The following is a 22,076-nucleotide window of genomic DNA, read 5'->3' as shown; positions in this document are numbered from 1 at the left end:
GTTTTCCTCAGCCATTTATTAAAGGTCCAAGGCTTTGACTCACCAAAGGACTAGGCTTAGGACATTGCACACTTCAGCAAATCTTGTGCCTCTCAATGGCTAGACTCTCCTAGAGGATGATAGCTAATCCCCAGTCTTTAACTTACCAGAAAGTACCTTGTGGAAGCTGTGGGCCTATTAGCAAATAGGGGTTTTCTAGGCAACATCACTCACCCAAGCCCCCTTGACCCAATCTGCCCACATACTCCAAGAGACTTTCTTTGTTCTGGGCCTTGAAGAAATATTTGAGGATTCTTTATACCCGGCCCCTCAGTAACCTAGGTTTTGGGATGAAAGAGAAAGTAAAAGATTGATAGGGGAGTGCATGAATGAGCTATAGAGGCAGTAATAATCCAATAGATCACATGGGTTGCATTATCAGTTCAGAGTGAAACTTTCATACAGAGAAGGAAACATTTACTAAATGTCTACTCATTTAGTATTTACAATAATCTAGAAAAGCAGATTTTAGAGGAAAGGAAACTTGAGTTAGAGAGATTAAGTTTACATCCTAACATCACAAAGCTAGACAGTAGCAGAGCTCAAACTCAAATCAAACCTATTTTATGTCAAATCTCATGTACCTTTTGCTCTACTGTAGTGCCTCCAATACAGAAACCAAGCACCAGTATCATTCTATTAAATCTTATTCTTTGAATATGCCAACCCTCTTAAAGTATAAGTATAGTATAGAGGAAATACACTCTCAGTATATTAAGGGTTCAGTAGACTAGAAAGATTAAATACACTCTTATTCATCTTGCTCTCTACTCTTTAGATATGTAAATTGAAAAACATTATAAATAGTACCTGTTTCATTTACTAGGAGAGGAAGTCAATGTAGGAAAATGGATGAAATCTCAGCTACTGAGATCTCTCTGAGGGAATGATCAGGTGTTCATAAGGCACAAAGCCAATGTGGCCATGTCTATGTCTGAGAAGTCTATACTCTAGAGATGCCCTAGAGTTCCAAAATTTGTTGATGAGAGGACTTCAGAGACTCAGAGGATGCCTCTGGCTATTGTAGACAGGAATCTGGTATTCCCAAATACTGCCTAAACAACTAAGGCCCCATCCAATTCATTCAACTCACAGCTGTCTCTTCCAGACTCAGCGAAGCCACCACAACCCATGGTCCTCACTCACCTTAGCCTTTGAGAAGACAAGAAAGCACACGAAAGCCATATGAAGAGGAAGGACAGAGAAGAACGGTATCTCAGTAAATAGATCTGTTAACATGCTCCCAATTTCCCAAACCAAAAAGAAAACTCTAAGAGGAAGTTCCTAGTTCACAGACACACCTGAGGTGTGTAGGGCCCTGGGGTCATTGGATCCAGGCTTTCTAATTCTGCTTCCTCCAAAGCTGCTTCTTTAGCCGTACAAATATCCTTCTCAAGTTGAGTCAAATGCTCGTCATACTGAGGAAGTAAAGAAAATTTAAAAATTCATTCAATATGTGTTTTAGGCACTAAGGATACAAAAGTAAACAGAAAAAAATATCTCTGGTCTTCATGAAGTTAATTGTCTAGTGGCAGGACATAGATGATAATCAAAATAAAGAAAGCAGGGAAGGAAATAGGGGGTGTGGAATGAGGGGGAGGGGCATTTTAAATAGGAAGGGAAGGCTGCTCCCTCAAAGGAACAGAAATATTTCAGAAAGCTAGATTACGAAGAACCTTCTTTTTAACACCTACCTCAGTCAGTGTCTGGTAGCAGATGTTCACAATCTCCTGAGCAGTCTTAGTGTACTGACTATCAGGCCCTATAAATTAAATAAGAAGATGCCATTACCTTTGCACACTTCAGTTCCAGAATTTTACACTCTGTCACCAGCATTACGTCCCATTATCCTAGACCCAGAAAAATTATACTTCAGCTTTAACTTGGACTCATGCTCTACTTTTAGACAGAAAATTTCAAATATATACAAAAATAAACTAATAAATTTCCATGTACACGTTAGCCAGCTTCAACAATTATCAATCACAGCCAATCCTGTTTCATTTATACTTCAACTTTCAGGACTTCTCTCAAATGATTTTTTAATGAAGAAATGGAATATTTTATTATTTATTTTGCTGCCAAGCTATTGCTTCAACTATATAAAATAGTACCAGAAAATGCAGAATACAGCAAAACTAAAATAGCATTGTTCTTCACTGACACTATACAACTAACAAAAACTTTTCTCCATTCCCAATTATTTCCAATGTAAACACTGTTAGGTATTCTGACCCAAATCCAGGGATGGATGTAAGAAAGTGTTATATAATGCTTAGAGTAACAGTGTTATCACTAATTACATAATTTTTATAACTAGTTTTTACTAAGGGTAATTTCACAAAGTCTGAATACTTATGCCTAGTCTAAGAATCATGAACCATTGTGAAAAAGATGCATTTTGTGTTAATCTGTGATCATTAGGATGTTAAGGGGTATTTCCTTCCAGTAGTAGCGTTGAGAGTAGCTTCTTTTTCTACCGGTATCACTAAAAGTTGCTATTTTAAGTCTTCTATCAATCACTAATTTAAGACAACTATGCTGGATAAAGTTGTTTCATACTACTTTAAGGGTTCTACTCTCTTTCTTTTCTTGGTAGAGGTTTTAGGGCATGGGCACAGGCGCATGTGCTTATGTGAGAGAGAGAGAAAGAAAGAAATCATCCCCCAGGTGGGATGGCCATGCTGCAATCACTTTTCTTCCATTCTCCTCCTGGGATCTTGGGCACATGTGCAATACACCTGGAGTGAGTTTCAAGCTACTGGGTCTGGGACTCAAACCACTATCAGCTACATGGGAATCCAGCAATGCTGGCTTAAGGGTTCTACTCTCATTTTCTAAAAATAATTATTTTATTTAACTTAATTAATTTATTTCAATTTGACCAGAGAGGGACAGAGTAAGACAGAACGAGAGAGGCTAAGTGAGAAAGCAGACTGCCAGGTCCAGGACTCAAACCATGGTCAGCCATGTGGGAGTCTAGTGCCCTCAACCACCACACCACCTGCTGGCCCCTGCTATTCTCACTCTTCAATAGATTTTACGTATTTCTCATATGCTTCTTCACTCATTAGTTCATCTAATTCTAACAGGTTACTCAGTGTCATCTTGATCAGCCAAATATCTTCATAACAAGATTTGCTGATGAGTCCTGAATTTTCTGCAAAAGCTTCATTAATTCCAGTTACTTCTCCTGATAGAGAAGAATTCACTAGCGGCTTTCACACTTTCCAAAGCACCAAACTCATCTTTAATTTTGGCCTAACTTCAAGCAGACTACAATAAACATCTCCCAAAGCTTCCTGTGCAAAATTGCTGATTCTCACTGTTTCAGTACCATTTTCTGTTGGTATTCATTCATATTTCTCTAAATTTATGCAATGACAGCAGAGCTGGTCCTGTGCTGAGCATCCAGATGCCCACCCTCAGCAGCCAGAGGCACAGAGAGCAAGGAATGGCAGACGCTGAGGCCATGTTCAGGCTGCAATCCACAAGCTTTGTGCTGCTTGCAGCAACAGGTTTACTGGGGGTGCTGAAGGTCCTGGCACTGCACCTGGTCAACCGCCTTCTCAAATTATTTTGAAGCATATTCTATTATATAATCTCACTTATAAATTATTCAGTATGTGTCACTAAGGATACTTATTTTAAAGAGGCTTTTTTTTGCTTTTGTTTTTGATTTTATTTTTTTTTTTTTTTTTTGCTATAGGGCGCATGCGCTTGCCAAAAAGACAAAGAGAGACAGAAAGTGAGAAATCACCCCCTCCCCCAGGGGGATGGCCACACTGCAATCCCTTCTCTTCCATTCTCCCAGGATCTTGGGCATGCATACACACGTGCCTGGCGTGAGTTTAAGCCACCGGGTCTGGGATTTGAACCATGGTCAACTACATTGGAGTCCAGCAACATAGTCATTAAGCCAAATGCTGGTACCACTAAGGATGCTTTTAGGAAATGCAGGCCAGCAGGTGGCGTGGTGGTTAAAAGCGCTGGATTCCCACAAGGCTCGAGTCCCAGACCTGGTGGCTTGCTTTCTCAATTTTTCTTTCTCTCTCTCTGTGGTTAAATTAAAATAATAACAATAACAAATGGAATTAAATAATTCATTTTTTAAAAAAGATATAATTATGTTTGCCACATATTTATTTTTTAAAAATTATCAGAGGTGTGTTTGCCCAAAAGAAAGAGGAAAAGAGAGTAAGTACTCCACCATGGAGCATGGTCACACTGCAATTCCTTCTCCATCTTGTCAAGATTTGGGGGCACACAGGCACATACTCCAGACATGATTTTCAAGCCACTGGGGCCAGAATTCAACTCATGGTTTGTTATGTGGGATATAGCTCCCTTAATCACTAGGCTACAGGGCTGATCCCACAATACTCATGTTTATTGCAGCATTACTCTCAATAACTACGCCATGGAATTGGCCTACCTGTCCAAAAAAGAAAAATGAATGGATTCAAAAAATATGATAAAATACTACATGGCTATAAATAACAAGATCTTGTCATTTGTTTGACATGAAAAGGATGAACCTACAAGATGATAATGCTAAGTGAAAAAAGGCAGACTGTCAAAGACAAACACTCTTATGTTTCTGCTTAACATATACTGAAATATCTACATACTGCAGCAGAAACTGAAGGACTTAAAAGTATGGAAAAGAGTAATGGTAAAGATACCAGAAGCTGCTTGGAATGGGTAGGGAGTTGATGAGCATTTTTTTAAGCTTTTGCTATAGGGTTCATACGCTTGCCAGGGAGTGACAAAGAAGAGTGAAACAGAGGAAAGTGAGAAAGCACCCCCCAACAAGGATGGCCATGCCACAATCCCTTTTCCATTCTTCTCTTGGGATTTTGGATGGACATGCATGCACATGCTGATTCCTCACCTTCCCTCTCTCTCTCTCTGGCAAGTGCACACACATTCTCAGTGTTTTTTTTTTTTTTAAACAAACAAACAGAAAAAAAACAATCATTTCTCTAAAATATAAAAAATACAAATCCACTTATTTATATCCCAAATACACTTGTCTATGTGTTTTGATGACTACCTGTTTTGTGTCTATTACCAGTTTTATATAGCCCATGCTCTCAAGAGTTACAAGGATCTTAGATACTTAACTCTGTTACACTATTTGCTAGAAGGCAAACATGCTCACCAAAGAGAGACAGAGACAGAGACAAAAATGAGAAAGCACCCCCTCTATGGGGAATGATCATGCCACTCTTTTCTCCTCCATTTCTCTTTCTCCTTTTGGAATTCTGGGCACACAATCACAAGTCTCTGGCATGTTTTTCAAGTCAATGGGTCCATGACTTATACTGCACAGTCAGTTCCAGCCACCTTACTCACCATACAACACTACACTACTACACTATTATATGCAAAGTAGCAGTGAAGACTTTTTAATGAAACAGAGGTGAAGTTGGAGAATCACTGTTTTTTATTTTTTAAAGAATTATTTTATTTAATTTTATTCATCATCTTATTTTTTTTTCTTTTTTATTTTATTTTTATTTTTGAGAGGTTTTCGCTATAGGGCACGTGCGCTCGCCAGACAGACAGAGAGAGACATAGAGACAGAAAGCGAGAAATCATCCCCCGGGGGGATGGTCACGCTGCAATCCCTTCTCCTCCATTCTCCTCTCCGGATCTTGGGCACGCACACACACGCGCCTGGTGTGAGTTTTAAGTCACCGGGTCCGGGACTCGAACCACGGTCACCTACATGGGAGTCCAGTGACATAGCCATTATGCTAACTGCTGGTCCCCGGAAATGTCTTCTTGAAGAAATTTATTTACTTTTGTCTTGTCTCATACCGAATAAGAATTGGCAGAGTCTACAGAACTACATATAATTCAAATCCTAATTTTGTTAAACAGTGCTAATTCCAATGACAGTTTTGGCAACTTTATATTCTACTAAAAATCAAAACTTTTGCAATTTCTCAATTAATATCTGTCTTTATGGTGATGTAAGAAGAAAAGAAAGCCACAAGTTTTACGATTCTAATTAGAAGTAGAAAGCAAGCATTATTATTTTCTTTAAAGAATCATTTATTATTATTTAATCTGACCAGAGAGAGAGAGAGAGAGAGAAAGAGAGGAAGAGGAAGCAAGCCACCAGGCCTGGGACTCAAACAGTGGTAGGCCAGGTGGGAGTCCAGTGCATTAACCTCTATGCCACCTGCCACCCCTGAAAGCAAGGATTATTGCTGCTAGCTATCTGAAAGGTTTCAGAGAAAAACATTTAAAAAGTTGGAGAGCAGTCCTAGACAACCGAGGAGATGAGTTTTGTGATCACTCCCAGGCTCACATTTCCCTTAAGAACTCTGCCACAAATTCTAAAAATAATCCCCTCCCCTAAGAAAATGAGTACTTTTGTCAAAATAAGCATTATTTATTATTTTGACAGTAAATGGTACAAGGGATGTACATTTGTTCCAATATTAGTCATTAAAAAAAAAAAAAGCCAGGTCCAGGTTTATTTCCTGGTCCATTCTGAAAAGCTGGGCATAGTAGTGCTTTGCTTGCCTGTGATCCTAGCTACTCAAGAGGCTGATACAAGAGGACTGTGGCACAGTGAAAATTCTGTGGTAAAAAACACCACATACTCTTCCTAAAATATCATTAAAAACAAAGACAAAATAAAATCTTGCAAGTAGAATACTATTTTTTTGCTTATATTTTTAATTTTTAGACATGGCTGGTACTTTTTTGTGCTGTTTAATGAATCTATTTTTTAGGTTTTTGACACAGGGCTGGTGTGCTTGCAGAGAGACAGAGGGAAAGTGACAAATCACTCCCCATGGGAGATTGCTATGCTGCAATCCCTTCTCTTCTATTCTCCTTCTGTGATCTTGGACATGCATGCATACATGCCCAGTGTGATTTTAAAGCCACTGGGTCTGGGACTTGACCACGGTTCACCAAGTGGAAATCCAGTGCTTTAACCACCACACCACTCACTGGCACCAGAATACTTTATTTTTGGAGAGGTTTTTGCTATAGGGTGCATGCGCTCACCAGAAAGACAGAGACAGAGAGACAGAAAGCAAGAAATCACCCCTCAGGGGGATGGCCATTCCTCAATCCTTTCTCCTCCATTCTCCTCTAGGGATCTTGGGCACGCATGCACATGTGCCAGTGTGAGTTTAAGTCACCAGGCCCAGGACTCGAACTGCAGTCGACTACCATGGGAGTCGAGTGACATAGCCATAACTCTATCTGCTGGTCCCATGCCCCTAAAATACTTTTAAAAATTTGCCAGAAGAACATGTACTTGCAAAGACAGAGGGATAGAGGGAAAAGTGTGAAAGCACTCTCCACAGGGAATGGTCATGCCACCATCCATTTTCCTTCCTCTCTCCATCCTTTCAGGATTTTGAGTGCACACACAAGTCTGGAATGTTTTTCAAGCTGCTGGGTCCATGACCTGAATCATACAGTCAGCAGCCATATGGGATCTGGCTGCCCTAACCACTGTACCACTGACTGGCCCATAGAATGCTTTTTTAAACCACTACCAGGTTAAAAAAAAAAAAGAAAAGAAAAATATGCACAGCTAATTTCCAAAATATTAGAATTATTAAATTCAACTACACAGTTCAAGTTCAGGACCTGACAACTTGAAAAGCACACTGTGAGCTTTTCAAGAATCCTGAGAGGAGAATGGAGAAGAGGTTGCAGCTTGGCCATTCCTCCCAGGGATGGGGGGTGGAGGGGCATTTTCATTTCCCCTCCTTCATTCTTTCTGGTCAGTGCATATGCCCTACAGTAAAAAGAAAATTTTAAAGAGAAATTAATTTTTTTCAGACTATAGATAAGGTCTTTACACTATGTAGAATGAGGATTAAATATAAATTAAGATATTTAATTACAAAGGTAAGTAGTTCAGTCTCTCAAAATGTAGTAATAGAACCTCATTCAGAATCTAGACTAGAAATTCAAGACGGTAGAAACGAGGAAACTGGTTTCAAGAGGGCAACGGTTTCTTTCTTTTCTTTTAAAGAATTATTTTATTGGGACCAGCAGTTGGTATAATGGCTATGTCACTGAACTCCCATGTAGTCGACCGCGGTTTGAGTACCAGAGCCAGTGGCTTTAACTCATGCTGGGTGTGTGTGTGTGTGTGTGTGTGTGCACATGTATAATATATATTTATGTATTATATATTAGACAGATAGATAGATGGACAGACAGACAGACAGACAGACATTAGGTAGCCTTAGCTGAACATGTCCTATCTTCACAATTGGAAAATTGTGGGGGTCAGCAGGTGGCATGGTGGTCAAGACAGATGAATTCCACATGGTCAACTGTGCAGTTAGTCCTGGATCTAACAGCTTTAAAAACACGCCCAGGGATTCCAGGAAAACGGTGACATGGGGGTGGGTATGTACTTAAACGAGCGCATAAAGGGGCAAGCGTGCATAAATATGTATGTGTGAGTGTCTGTCTGAGGACCCCAGGCTGGGTGGTTTAGGCAGGGGAGTAAACACCACTGCTACTGCTGCAGCTGCAGTCAGCCCTAGTGCTTTTCACTACACAAGTTTAGGGTGCACACTATCTTGAGAAATTTTCAAAACAAATCTTGAGAAGGTACCGACAAGAGGCCCAACACCCAAAGAAAAGTCAGAATCCATGTGCATCTGAGGTGGGACTAGCCCTACCCTCTAAACCTCTCCTTCCGGCCTAATACCCAACAAAAAGCCAGAATCCCTGTCCATCTGAGGTGGGCCTAGCCCTAACCCTTTAACCAGAAATCCTCTGCCCTAAAGCCCTCCTTCTGGCCCAACACCCAGCAAAAAACCAGGTAGAGTGGTTTCTGTCTTCTTTCTGTCTCTGCCTCTCTCGCTCCCTCTCCTTTTCTCTCAAAATATTTATATATATATATTATTTATATATATATATATATATATATATAAATATATATAAATGTGTGTGTATTTTTAAAAAATCTGTAGGTACTGTCTCTTGTCACTGACCTCTCCTTTCTCTTGCTAATTTCAGAATCCATGTGCATCTGAGGTGGGGCTAGCCCTGTCCTTTAATTGGAAAGCCTCTGCCCCAAACCTTTTCTTCTGGCCCAACACCCAGTGAAAGCCAGGTAAGGTGGTCTCTGTCTTCTTTTTGGCTGTCTCTTTTTTTCTTTTTCTTAAAAAAATTTGGTTTTCCCTTTTCACTGTTTTGTCTTTTTCCCTTTGTTTCTTTTCTTTTACCTGTATTTCTCACCTTGCTTCTCACCTTCCACACATTAAGTGTCTAGGTAGGTCTAGGTGCATAGTAGCGAAACATCTGAATACTTTTAGGGTCTTAGAACACCTCAACCCCTACTGAACTTCTATAGAAAAGGAGAAACCCATCTTTATAAATCTAAATTGAAATTCCTTTCTGTGGATGCCACATTGCAAAACACAGTAGTAGAGAAGAAACAGGCATAGAAATAGGCAACTCAGCCCTGATGCACCCTTGAAACTGTGAGGCTGTTGTCATATCCAGTTCCACTGACAAAGTTGCAGGTTACTTGGTGAGAATCAGGAAAATGGAACTTCAGAAATATTGCAGGTCATCTCCTTCTACAAGCCTCTAACACTCAGAATTAACTTCAAGAAAGTAGGAATGGATGTATAACCCATCAGATGACCAGAAACCACTGCAGAGACACAAGAAATATGGGAAATCAAGAAAACATCTCTCCCCCAAGAGAAAGGAACAGCCCTTCATCATCCACACACAGTACAATGGAACTTGTGGAAATGTCAGATAAAGAATTTTGTGACGGGACTAGCAGTTAGCGTAATGGCTATGTCGTTGGACTCCCATGTAGTCGACCACGGTTCGTGTCCCGGACCCGGTGGCTTAAAACTCACGCCGGGCACGTGTGCGTGCGTGCCCAAGATACCCAGAGGAGAATGGAGGAGAAAGGATTGCGGCATGGCCATCCCCCCTGGGGGGTGATTTCTTGCTTTCTATCTCTCTGTCTCTGTCTGTCTGGCGAACGCATGCGCCCTATAGCAAAAAAACCTCTACAAAAAAAAATTTAGTGACAAAGTTAACAGAGATGCAAGAGAAGAGAGACAATGGACTCCAGAAAATGCAGGAGAAAAGAAAGTGAGTTCCAGGAGGTGAGGAAGTTCTTCCACAACCTGAAAGAGGAAATATACACCAAATATACACCATTAAAAAAGAATCACACAGAACAGTTAGAGATGAAGGTTTTAATACAGGAAATCAAGACTTCCCTTGAAAGTATCACAAGCAGATTAGATCAAGCAGAAGATCAAATCTCAGATGTAGAAGACAAAACCTCTGACCTAGAAAAATTCACCAAAAAGACTGAGAAAATAACCCCCCAAAATGAGAATGATATATGAGTAATACTAGATACCATTAGACACCCAAACATCTGCATAAACAGTATCACAGAAGGTGAAGAAACTAATCAGGGCATCGATAACCTAGTTCATAAAATCCTAGAAGAAAACTTTCCAAACCTAGAGAGGCATTCAAATATCCAGACTCAAGAAATAAGAAGGATCCCACATAGAGTCAACTCAAGATCTTCTCCAAGGCACATCATAGCCAGATTGAACAAAACCACAGAGACAAGATACTAAAATTGGCAAGAGAAAAATGTCAAGTTACTTTCAAAAGATATCCCATCAGGTTAACATTGGACCTCTCGTCAGAAAGAATGCCAACAAGAGAGACCAGCAGTTAGCGTAATGGCTATGTCGCTGGATTCCCACATAGTCAACCGTAGTTCGCATCCTGGACCCAGTGGCTTGAAACTCACGCCGGGCGCGTGTGCGTGCGTGCCCAAGATCCCAAGAGGAGATTGGAGGAGAAGGGATTGCAGCGTGGCCATCCCCCCTGGGGGGTGATTTCTTGCTTTTTGTCTCTCTGTCTGTCTAGCGTGCCCTATGGCAAAAACCTCTCCTCAAAAAAAAGAAAAAAAAAAAAAAGAATGCCAACAAGAAAATAATGGGAAAATATATTCAGTGTTAAGTGAAAAACAACAACCAAAAATACTGTATCTGGCAAGATTAGCCTTCATATGGGAAGAAAAGATTAAAAAAAATTTTTCAGATAAATAAAACCTGAAAGAATTTACCAGCACCAGACCAACTTTTCGTGAATTTCTGAAGGGAGTACTACATACCAGAAAAACTAAAGTCAGACAGGCAAATAAGAGAATGACAAAGAGAAAGGTCAACTTAATGGTAGGAACAAGTTCTGAAATATCAATAATAATGTTGAATGTTAATGGAAAGGTCAGACCACAGTAACACTGCAAATTCAATGAGAGAGAGATTACAGGAGACTGACCTGGTGAAACAGAATCCTATGACTTTTCTAAAATATTATTGATTTTCTTCTATGCTTTGTTTTCCAGATTTATGGTTTTTTTTTCTTTTTAGTTGTTGATAGATTCAGCAATTTGTTAAAAATGAGAATTTTTCAAATTGAAACAAGCTTTTCTCCCTTCCTGACCCCTTTGCAATTGGAAAATATATGTAAGCATTCTTATTTCATGGCGGAATGGTTATTTGCATAAGTTCAATAATACAATAGTATCTGTTGCCTTGCATCAGAAATTGAATTCTTACGGGGCTTTGTGCAAATAACAGACCAAATTTGAGATTAAACTAATTTTTTTTTTTTGCAAATAAGTTAGTTTATACCTCTCTTTAGTAAAAGGGGGAATAGAGAGAGAAAAAAAAAGTTTCAGAAGAAAATTACAGTGCACTTGTCACTAGATTCTAGCTTTGTCCATACTTTCTGTTTAAGATAAAATGTGTGTAGGTGGGGAAAAGCCACCACCAGGAATGGCTGATGCTGGGCACCTAGCCTTGCTGCCTTTGCTTGCTACAATGGGACAAACCAAGGGGTCCCAATGCCATGTCCCAGAATTTGGGATTCAAGATATTTACCAGGGAGGCAGCTGCTACCTCTCTCCTGAGTGCTGCAACACTGAGAGATATTGAGCAGGTTGCAATGTGGCCTATCGCTGGGGTCCAGGGCTAGAAACTGAGATATTTACCAAGGAAGCAGCTGTTGCCTGGGTACCCCTGGAACCATGAATCTAAGATAGTCTTAGCAGAGTGAGACATGGCCCACCAATGGGATTCAGAGATGGGGAACTGAGATATTTGCCATGGAGGGACAGCTGTTGCCTTTCTACCTCTAATGTCGCTGTAACACTAAGTCTGAAACTAAACAAAACCACTAGATATAACCAGGAACTAGGAGCACCTGCCAGGGACAGAGAGGGACAGCCATAGAGGCAGTACTCGGTGCAGAAGTCAGCAGGATCACTACATCAGAACCTGAGACTCACCAGAAAGAGTGGTAAGAACATCCCACCACTGTCCTGTTCAAGAGCAAGGATGATCAAGATGGCTGCCTAGAAATATACACCTAAGAGGCCGACAGGTAGTGTAGTGATTAAGGGCATTGGACTCCCACATGGTCGCCCACAGTTTAAGTCCTGGACCTGGTGGCTTGCTTTCTCATTTTCCCTTTCTCTTTCTTTCTGTCCCTCTCTGGGTAAATTAAAATAAATACATACATATATAAAGTTAAATAAAGTATTTAATAAATAAGACATGCCCACCTAAGGTCTGGTCAAATTAAAATAAATATATACATACATAAAGTTAAAGTAATTATTTGATAAATAAATAAATAAAGACCCACCTAAGGTCTCTCTGGGAAGAAAGGCTAATAAATCCCTCAGGAGTGAGACAAGTCTGACAAAGTACAAAGAAAAGACAACAGGAACCTCTGCAACATAATTTCTACTTGGAAGTACAAAAAAGAGTTGACAGCATCAAGTCATTGAGGGTCCAGAGTAGTTCCCTTCCCACATTCCCTCCAGAGGAAAAAACGAGAAATGCTCTTTCTCAAACCCTGAACCCCAGATGAAGCAGCAGCTGACCTCTGGCATCCTGTGGACCACTTTGCCAGGGGCACACTTGGGATCAAGGGCTGTCTCTCCCCCTTGGCATCACAGAATCTACTCCAAAAATTAAGAAATAAATTTCTACCAAATGCCTAAAAAATCAATACAGACACACAAGAAATAAGAAAAAACAAGGTAATATTTTTCCTAGGAAGGATCAAGTAACTCACCAATGATGGATAAAACGCAGATCACAGAAATGTCAGAAAAATAATTCAGAATATTCATCATAATAAAACTCAATGAGAACAGAAAACAGACATTTTCAGATGAGAAAATCATTCCATGATATGAAGGATAAGAGGATTTAAAAAAAGATACTAAAAAAAAAAAATCAAATATAACTTCTTGAAATAAGAAATTAAAATTTCTCTCAAAAGTATCAACAGCAGATAAGACCATGAAGAAGAAAGAATTTCTGACCTGGTAGACAAAGCTTTTGAGTTAGTCTAAGTCACCAAAAAGAACAAAAAGATAACCATTAAAAATGAAAACAACAGGCGGACTAGCAGTTGGTGTGATGGCTATGTCACTAGACTCCCATGTAGTTGACTGCAGTTCGAGTCCTGGACCCAGTGGCTTAAACTCATGCTGGGTGTGTGTGTGTGCATGCCCAAGATCCCGAGAGGAGAATGGAGAAGGGATTGCAGTGTGGGCATCCCCCCAGGGGGTGATTTCTCACTTTCCGTCTCTCCGTCTCTCTGTCTTTCTGGCAAACGCATGCACCCTACAGCAAATACCACTCCAAAAAAAGAAATTTATTTATTTATTTACTTACTTATTTTAATTTGTCCAGAGAGGGACAAAGAGAGAGAGAAAGAGAGAGAGAGAGAAAGTGAGAAAGCAAGCCACCAGGTCCGAGACTCAAACTGTGGTCAGCCATGTGGGAGTCCAATGCCCTTAACCACCATGCCACCTGCTGGCCCCTACACTTGGTGTGAGTTTTAAGGTGCTGGGTTCGGGACCCGAACCACAGCCAACTACGTGGGAGCTCAGTGATGTAACCACTACACTATCAGCTAGTCTCCCAATGCGGATATTCTTACAGAAACATTCAGAATGACATTCTTTATCTTTTGAGTTCTACATGACAAATGTGATAAAAACAAACCTGTACAATTCAATTAACTTAAATTTTAAACAAGATCGCATTCTCACATGAATGAAAAACTGTCACACACTGGCAAATAAAACAGCAAACTGCAGAACAACATTTAAATATTTCATTTGTAAGAAAGGAAAAAAAACATACAGTATGCACAGAAAATGGTCCAGAATACTTCATATCAAACCTAACCCTGTCTACATTGGAGAACAAAATGGTAGAAAAGATGGGAACCAGCAGTTAGCACAATGGGTATGTCGCTGGACTCCCACGTAGTTGACCGTGGTTCGCGTCCTGGACCCGGTGGCTTAAAACTCACGCCGGGTGCATGTGCGTGCATGCCCAAGATCCTGAGAGGAGAATGGAGGAGAAGGGATTGTGGTGTGACCATCCCCTCTATGGGGTGATTCCTCGCTTTCTGTCTCTATGTCTCTCTCTGTCTGGCAAGCGCATGCGCTCTATAGCGAAAACCTCTCCAAAAAAAAAAAAAAGGTAGAAAAGAAAGACAGGGAGATTTTCCTTTTACTTTATCCACTTAGAAAAGAAAGACAGGGAGATTTTCATCTTACTTTATCCAATTCTGTATTATTTAATTTTTTAAAAATTTGTGTGCATGTACATTTTATTATGAAAAATTTGTTTTAAATTATATACTTAAATTTTACAGAAATAATTTGGAAAAGATTTTAAATAATTGATAATTCCTAGTATTAGAGTTTGCAGGAGAAAACAGGCATTCTCCTTAGAAGTTTTGACTATAAACAAATATAATTTTTTTTTAGGATTGTTTTTTGCCTTAGGGCAAATGTACTTGACGGTCAAGCCACAATCCCTTCTCCTCTGGGATCTTGGGCATGCATGCGCATGCACCTGACATGATTTATGAAGCCACTGGGTGCAAGACTTGAACCACAGTTGGCCATGTGGGAACCAGAGACATAACCACTATGCCCTCTGCTGGTTCCTAAACAAGTACAGTATTTTTGAAACACAATTTTAGGACATTTATCAAGACATCCTACAGAAATTTCTTACAAGCACATAATTATCAACGAAATAAAAACTATGAAAAACTTCACAATCTAGCATTATATATACATTAAATGCAGGGGCTAGATAGTAGTATAGTGATTAAAAATTTAAAAAAATGATGCTTTTCAAAGCTGATCCAAATGGGAAGGTTCTGGGTTTGCCATCCAGAGGCCCAAGTACACTAGGCATTCATTTCATGTCTATAATTCAGAGCTAGCTGAGACCAGGGGTAGATCATGGCATCCACACTATTTTGGAGGTGCTATCCCCCTCTCTCACTCACGGAAGAAGTAAATGAACTTAAAAAACAAACAAATAAACAAACAAAAATAACAAAATAAAGTATTCTAGGACTGGACCCTTAGCTCAGCAATTTAACGAGCTAGATCCCATAAGGCTGACCGTGGTTCAAACCCTGGCCTTAGTGGCTTGAAAAACATACCAGATACATGTGTGTACATGCCCAAGATTCTGACAGGAATGATCAAGAAAAAAGGACTGCAGCATGACCATGCCACAGTGGGAGGGATTTTTCTCTTTCTGACAAATACAGTGCTCTCTGGCAGTAAAAGCCTGACACATGTGCCTGCATGCCCAAAATCCCAAGAAGAGAACGATGGAGAAGGAATGCAGCAAGGCCATCCCCCTTGGGGGATGATTTCGCACTTTCTGTCTCTGTCTCTCTGATGAGCACACACATGCTATTGCAAAAATCTCTCCTAAAAATAAATAAATAAATAAATAATGTAAAATAAAATAAAAATACTTTAGGGACCAGCAGATGACATAAGGGTTATGTTGGACTCCCACACAGTTGACCATGGTTTGAGTCCTAGACACAGCGGCTTAAAACTCACACTGGGCATGTGTGTGTGTGCCCAAAATCCTGAGAGGAGAAGAAGGGATATTAGCATGGTCAACCCCCCTTGGGGGTAATTTTTTACTTTCCATCTGTCTCTGTCTCTCTAGCAAATGCATGTGCCCTATAGCAAAAAACTCCCTTAAAAAACAAAACAAAACTGTCCCAGCAATAAAGAATTAGGAACACATTTGTCTTTTAAATATGAACCTGAAATTTGAAGATATTTCTCAAACAGCAATTTGATATGTCTATTTATAAAAACAGAGACATAAAAATAGAATCAGTAAAGATTTCATTTTTCCCCCAAATTGAACTATAGGTTTAATTTCTTATAAAAATCCTACTAAGACTTTGTCATAGATATAGGCAAATTCACCCTAAAATATATGTGGAAAGGTAAAAGAACTAGACTATAAAATAGTTTTTCTTCTTTTTTTTTTTCTTAAAGTTTTTGCCATAGGGCACGTGCACTTGCCAGAGAAAAAGAGAGGGAAAGTGAGAAATCAATCACCACCCAGGGAGGATCACCACTCCACAATTCCTTCTCCTCCATTCTCCTCTCAGGATTTTGTGCATGCATACACACATGCCCAGCAAGATTTCCAAACCACTGGGTCAAAACTTGTCTGGCGAGCGCACGCGCCCTACAGTGAAAATCTCTCCAAAATAAATAAATAAATAAATTGAACAGTGATTGACCATGTGAGAATTCAGCACACTCAACTGATTTCTTTGTAAAAAATAATTATTTAACTTTATTTATTTATTTATTTATTTTTAATTTGATTAGAGAGGGATGGGGGGGGGAGTGAGAAAGCAAGCTGCCAGGTCAGGGAATCAACACAGTCGGCCATGTGGGAGTTCAGCACCCTTAACCATGCCACCTTCTGCCCCTCCTTTTTAAGAGGTTTTGGCATTAGGGGGGCCAGCAGGTGGTTAAGGGTGCTGGACTCCCACATGGCCAACCACGGTTTGAGTCCTGGACCTGCTGGCTTGCATTCTCACTTCTCTCTCTCTCTCGCTCTGTCCCTCTCTGGTCAAATTTAAATAAAGTTAAATAAAGTAATTCTTTAAAAAAAAAAAAAAAACAGGTCAAAGGTCACTCTGGTGGCATGATGGTTAAGGTACTGGATCCCAGATGGCCAAGTGAATGGTTCGAGTCCTGGCCCTGCCCAGCCCTGGAGGCTTGAAAACAACACAGGGCAAGTGTGTGTGTGCGTAATGGCCAAAATTCCAAGAAGAGAGAGAGAAGGGATTATGGGGTGGCCATCCCACTTCCCCAGGGGAGAGAGAAGGGTGATTTCTTACTTCCTCTCTCTCTCTGTTGAGTACACACACCTTATGGCAAAAATCTATTTAAAAAAAATGGTCCAAAGAAATGAACAGATATTTCACTAAAAAATACATATACAAATAGCAAATACACACATGAAATGTTATCCAACATCATTAGCCATAACGGAAATGCAAAGGAAAATCACAATGAAATAGGATAGCTGAAATGTTAAAGATGGTAATAATGAATGCTGAAAATAAATTAGCTAACTCATACATTGCTGGTAAGAATGTAAAATGGTACAGACACCCTGGAAAAATAGTATGGCAGTTTCTCATAAAATTATAGGATGGCAGTTTCTCATAAAATTAAACCTGTGTTTACATATGTTCTACTCTTGGGCATTTATCCCAGAAAATAAGAACTTTTATATTCACACCAAGCCCTATACATGAATGTTCACATCAGCTTTTGCCTACAGCAAAATAATGGAAACTTGAATGTCTTTCAATAAATGAAAAGGTGAACAAATTCTGGTACATCTATACAATAGAATACTACTCAAGAACTTAAAAAATGAACAACAGGGCCAGTTAAATGAGTTGGATGTCATGGCAAACTATGCAATTTGAGTTTCAGAGCCATGGAAAACATGCCAGCTGCATGTGCATACATGTCCAAAAATCCCACGAGGAGCTAGAACGGACTGTGGAGTGGTCATCCCCTCAGAGGACACCTTCTCACTTTCTCTCTCTGGTGAGTACACACACTTTATAGCAAAATTTAAAAAAGAAAAAGAAAAGAAAAAAAGGCAAACAACAATTTGGATAGATCTCAAGGGAATTAAGCTTTGTGAAAAAGGCCAATCTCAAAAAGTTACACAGTAGATTATTTCATTTACATAACCTGCTCAAATATTGAAACTATTGAAATGGAGAATAGGTAAAGTGGAACAGTAACAGTGGTGGGTGTGCATGGAGGGGTGCAGATGCAAAGAGCAGGAAGTTGTTGTGTATTGCTACAACAGTTCTAAATCCTTTTTTTTTTTTTAGGTTTCTGTCACAGGACTTTCACTCACTAGAGACAGACAGACAGTGAGAGGGAAGGTAAGAATCATCCCCAGAGGAATGGCCCCTCTACAAATCCCTTCTCCATTCTCCTCTCGAGATTTTGGGCATATAGCACACACATCTGGCATGATTCTTAAGCCACAAGAGTCAGGGACTTGAACCTGGGTGGGGCATGTGGGAGTTCAGCACCTTAATCACCACACCACTGGCTGGTCTCAATAGCTCTAAATCCTGACTGTGGTATTGGTAACACAACCTAGAGGTGGCATGAAATTGCACAGAATTATATACACATCCATGTACAAATTTTTTTTTAAAATCGTTTTTGTTATAGGATGTGTCTACTCACCAGAGATAGAAAGAAAAAGGGAAAGTGGAAATTACCACCTCTCAGAGTACATGGCCAAGCCACAATCCCTCTCCTTCACTCACCTCTCAGGATTTTAGGCATGCACACACACAGACACACCCCAGCATGATTTTCAAAAACGAGACCCCAGGCCACATGCTCTCTTTCTTTACTTCTGTCCCTTTGTTCATTCTCTCAGACTAGCTTTTCTTTTCTTTTTTTTTTTGGAGAGGTTTTTGCTATAGGGTGTGTGCCCTCGCCAGAAAGACAGAGAGAGACAGAGAGATAGAAAGCGAGAAAACACCCCCCACGGGGGATGGCCACACCACAATCCCTTCTCCATTCTCCTCTTGGGATCTTGGGCACGCACACACATGCGCCCGGGATGAGTTTAAGCCACTGGGTCCAAGACTGGAACCGTGGTCGGCTACATGGGAGTTCAGCGACACAGCCATTACACTAACTGCTGGTTCCCCAATACAGATGTTTATAAGAGGTAAAAACTGGAAAAAGGTTTGTAATCTAGTTGAGAGTAATGTATCAGTCTCAATTTGCTGGTTTTGTTAATGAAATATAGCTATGTAAATATGATACCACCACTAGAAAAAGCTGAGTGAAAGGCACATAGGACTCTATACTACTATTTGAAATTTCCTGAATCTCTATGTCCAAAGAAAAAATTAAAGAAAAAAAGGGGACCAGGATGTATTCATGAGCAAAAAGAAAAAAATTACAGAATTATGTATTAAATGGCAATTTTAGTAAAACAAAAATAAAATCTAAAAACTCTAATTATTAAGTATGTTTTCTATAAGCACAGAAAAATGTAAGAATACATACCTAACAGCTACCTCTAGGGAACGAAACTATGGGAGATAGGCATGGGAAGGTTAAGTAAATGCTTTAACTGCTTCTGTTTTGTTTCTGCTGTAAGACATGTGGAGTAGAGGAAGATAGTATGAAGAGATGATAATTTCAGTTTTAGGTGTATGTGAAGTTCTACTGGGAACTATGTCCAAGAGGAAATATTTGGCAAGTGGTTGGGGAGTTAGATCTCTGCCTAGATTAAAGGTGAGAGTAAGCAGGAAAGAGGCGGTAGTTCAAGTTACAGTAGTAGGTAAACATTTCTCAAAAGAGACAGAAAGGAATGGTTTAAGAGATAGAAGGAAAGAAAGAACTGAAAATTATCATGAAAGCTAACTACAATACAATTTCAGGGAAGAAATGGTCAATAATGTCAAATATCTAGTTACAGTTCAGATAAAGACCGAAAAGTGCCCACTATATACTGCAATTATGTGATCCTATTCATGTGGTATACTGGGTAGACTAAAAGCCAAATTAAGGCTAAGGGTAAATGAAGCATGAATGGCAGATGAAGAAATGGAGAGATGTTACATACGCATTAAGCCTGGCTATCATAAAAAGGAATAAAATTCTGATAGATGTTACAACATGGATGAACGTTGAAAACAATATGCTAAGTGACATAAGCTGCTAAGTGCAGTAAGACAGACATAAAAGGATAAATAATGTATGTATTGTATGATTCTATTTATATTAAGTACCTAGGTACACAGCAAATTTACTGAGACAGAAAGTAGCATAGCAGTTACCAAGAGCTGGGAGAGTGTGAGAATGGGGAGTTTCTGTTGTTTTTTTTTTCTATAAAGAATTATTTTATTTTATTCATCATTATTGTTATTTTTAAAACTTGACCACGGGGGGGGGGGAGAGAAAGAGAAAGAAAGAAAGCGAGAAAGCAAACCACTAAGTCCAGGACTCAAACTGTGGCCAGCCATGTAGGAGTCCAGCATCTTAACCACCTTGTCACCTGCCAGCCCTAGGAGTTACTGTTTTTAACATGTAGTTTCTGTTTGAGATCATGAAAAAGTTCTAAAAATTAATAGAGATGATGGTTATACAACACTGTGAATATACTTAATACCACTGATTATTATACTTATATAAACACTCCTAAAACAACAAACTGTTACATATATTTTAGTACAATAAAAATAAGAGGCCTGGGACCAGCAGTTGGCATAATGGCTATGTCGCTGGACTCCCATGTAGTTGACCATGGCTTGAGTCCCGGATCCGGTGGCTTAAACTCACACCAGGCATGTGTGCATGCATGCCAAGATCCCAAGAGGAGAACAGAGGAGAAGGTGATTTCTCGTTTTCTGTCTATCTCTGTCTGTATGGCAAGCAGACGTGCCCTATAGCAAAAACCTCTCCAAAAAATAAAAAAAAATTAAAAATAAGAGGTCTGGGCCGGCAAGTGGCAAGGTAGTAAATGGCACTGGACTCTCACATGGGCGACCGTGGTTTGAGTCAAAGACCTGGCAGTGCTCTCTCGCTCGCTCGCTCGCTCTCTCTCTCTCACTCTGTTCCTCTCTGGTCAAATTAAAATGAATAAAGTTAAATAAGCCCTATGGCAAAAATGAGGTCTGACAGGATCAGCAGTTAGCGTAATGGCTATGTCACTGGACTCCCACATAGTCAACCGCAGTTCGCATCCTGGACCTGGTGGCTTAAACTCACGCCGGGTGCATGTGCGTGCGTGCCCAAGATCCCGAGAGGAGAATGGAGGAGAAGGGATTATGGCGTGGCCATCCCCCCTGGGGGGTGATTTCTCACTTTCTCTCTGTCTGTCTCTGTCTGTCTGGCGAGCGCAAGCGCCCTATAGCAAAAACTTCTCAAAAAAAAATGAGGTCTGGCTATGAAGAAAAGAGAAAGTATAGCAACTAGAAGCTAAAGTAGAACTGTTGTTTTTGTTTTTTTATTTAAGAGATTTTTCCTATAGGGTGCGTGTGCTCACCAGAGAGACAGAAAGTGAGAAATCACTCCCCAGGGGGATGACCACTCCGCATTCCCATCTCCTAAATTCTCCTCTTGGAATTTTGGGCATGCACACACAAGCACCCAGTGAGTTTTAAGCCACTAGATCCAGGACTCAAACCATGATCGACTACATGGGAGTCCAATGACATAGCCATTATACCATCTAGTGGTGCCATGAACTGGAGTTTTAAATTCTCTTTAATAATGTAAGACAACCTCCACATGGAAATATTTTCATTTTAACCCTCAAGCAAATTTTTAAAAAATCTAGTACTATAGAAATACTTTAAGCCTTATATAATCTATGAACAATATTGAATCATTTATTCATAGTCTTCAAACTGACAACTTTTATATTTAATAACCAGTTTTTGAAAAGACACATGTATTAGGTCATCAGGAAAGTCATGACGTATTTTTTGCACAGAAAAACAATCCAATACAATAGCATTAAAACTTCCAAATTACCTAGAAAAACTCAACAAAAAAATGTTCAATAGTGGGACTAGCAGTTGGCATAATG

General features: G+C 39.8%; 1 protein-coding gene across 1 annotated transcript in view; it reads right to left on the bottom strand.

Annotated features, from left to right (window-relative positions):
* TAF1 (TATA-box binding protein associated factor 1) overlaps positions 1 to 22,076 on the bottom strand; it is a 103,630-nt gene that overhangs the window by 6,000 nt on the left and 75,554 nt on the right. Inside the window, 2 exon segments of the mRNA XM_014591417.2 lie at positions 1,341 to 1,457; positions 1,734 to 1,801. Of these exon segments, the coding sequence (XP_014446903.1) occupies positions 1,341 to 1,457; positions 1,734 to 1,801 (185 nt within the window).

This window comes from Tupaia chinensis, unplaced genomic scaffold (genome assembly GCF_000334495.1).
Source record: "Tupaia chinensis unplaced genomic scaffold, TupChi_1.0 Scaffold000571_1, whole genome shotgun sequence".
Classification (NCBI taxonomy): domain Eukaryota; kingdom Metazoa; phylum Chordata; class Mammalia; order Scandentia; family Tupaiidae; genus Tupaia; species Tupaia belangeri.
This window is presented reverse-complemented; position numbering and strand designations above follow the sequence as displayed.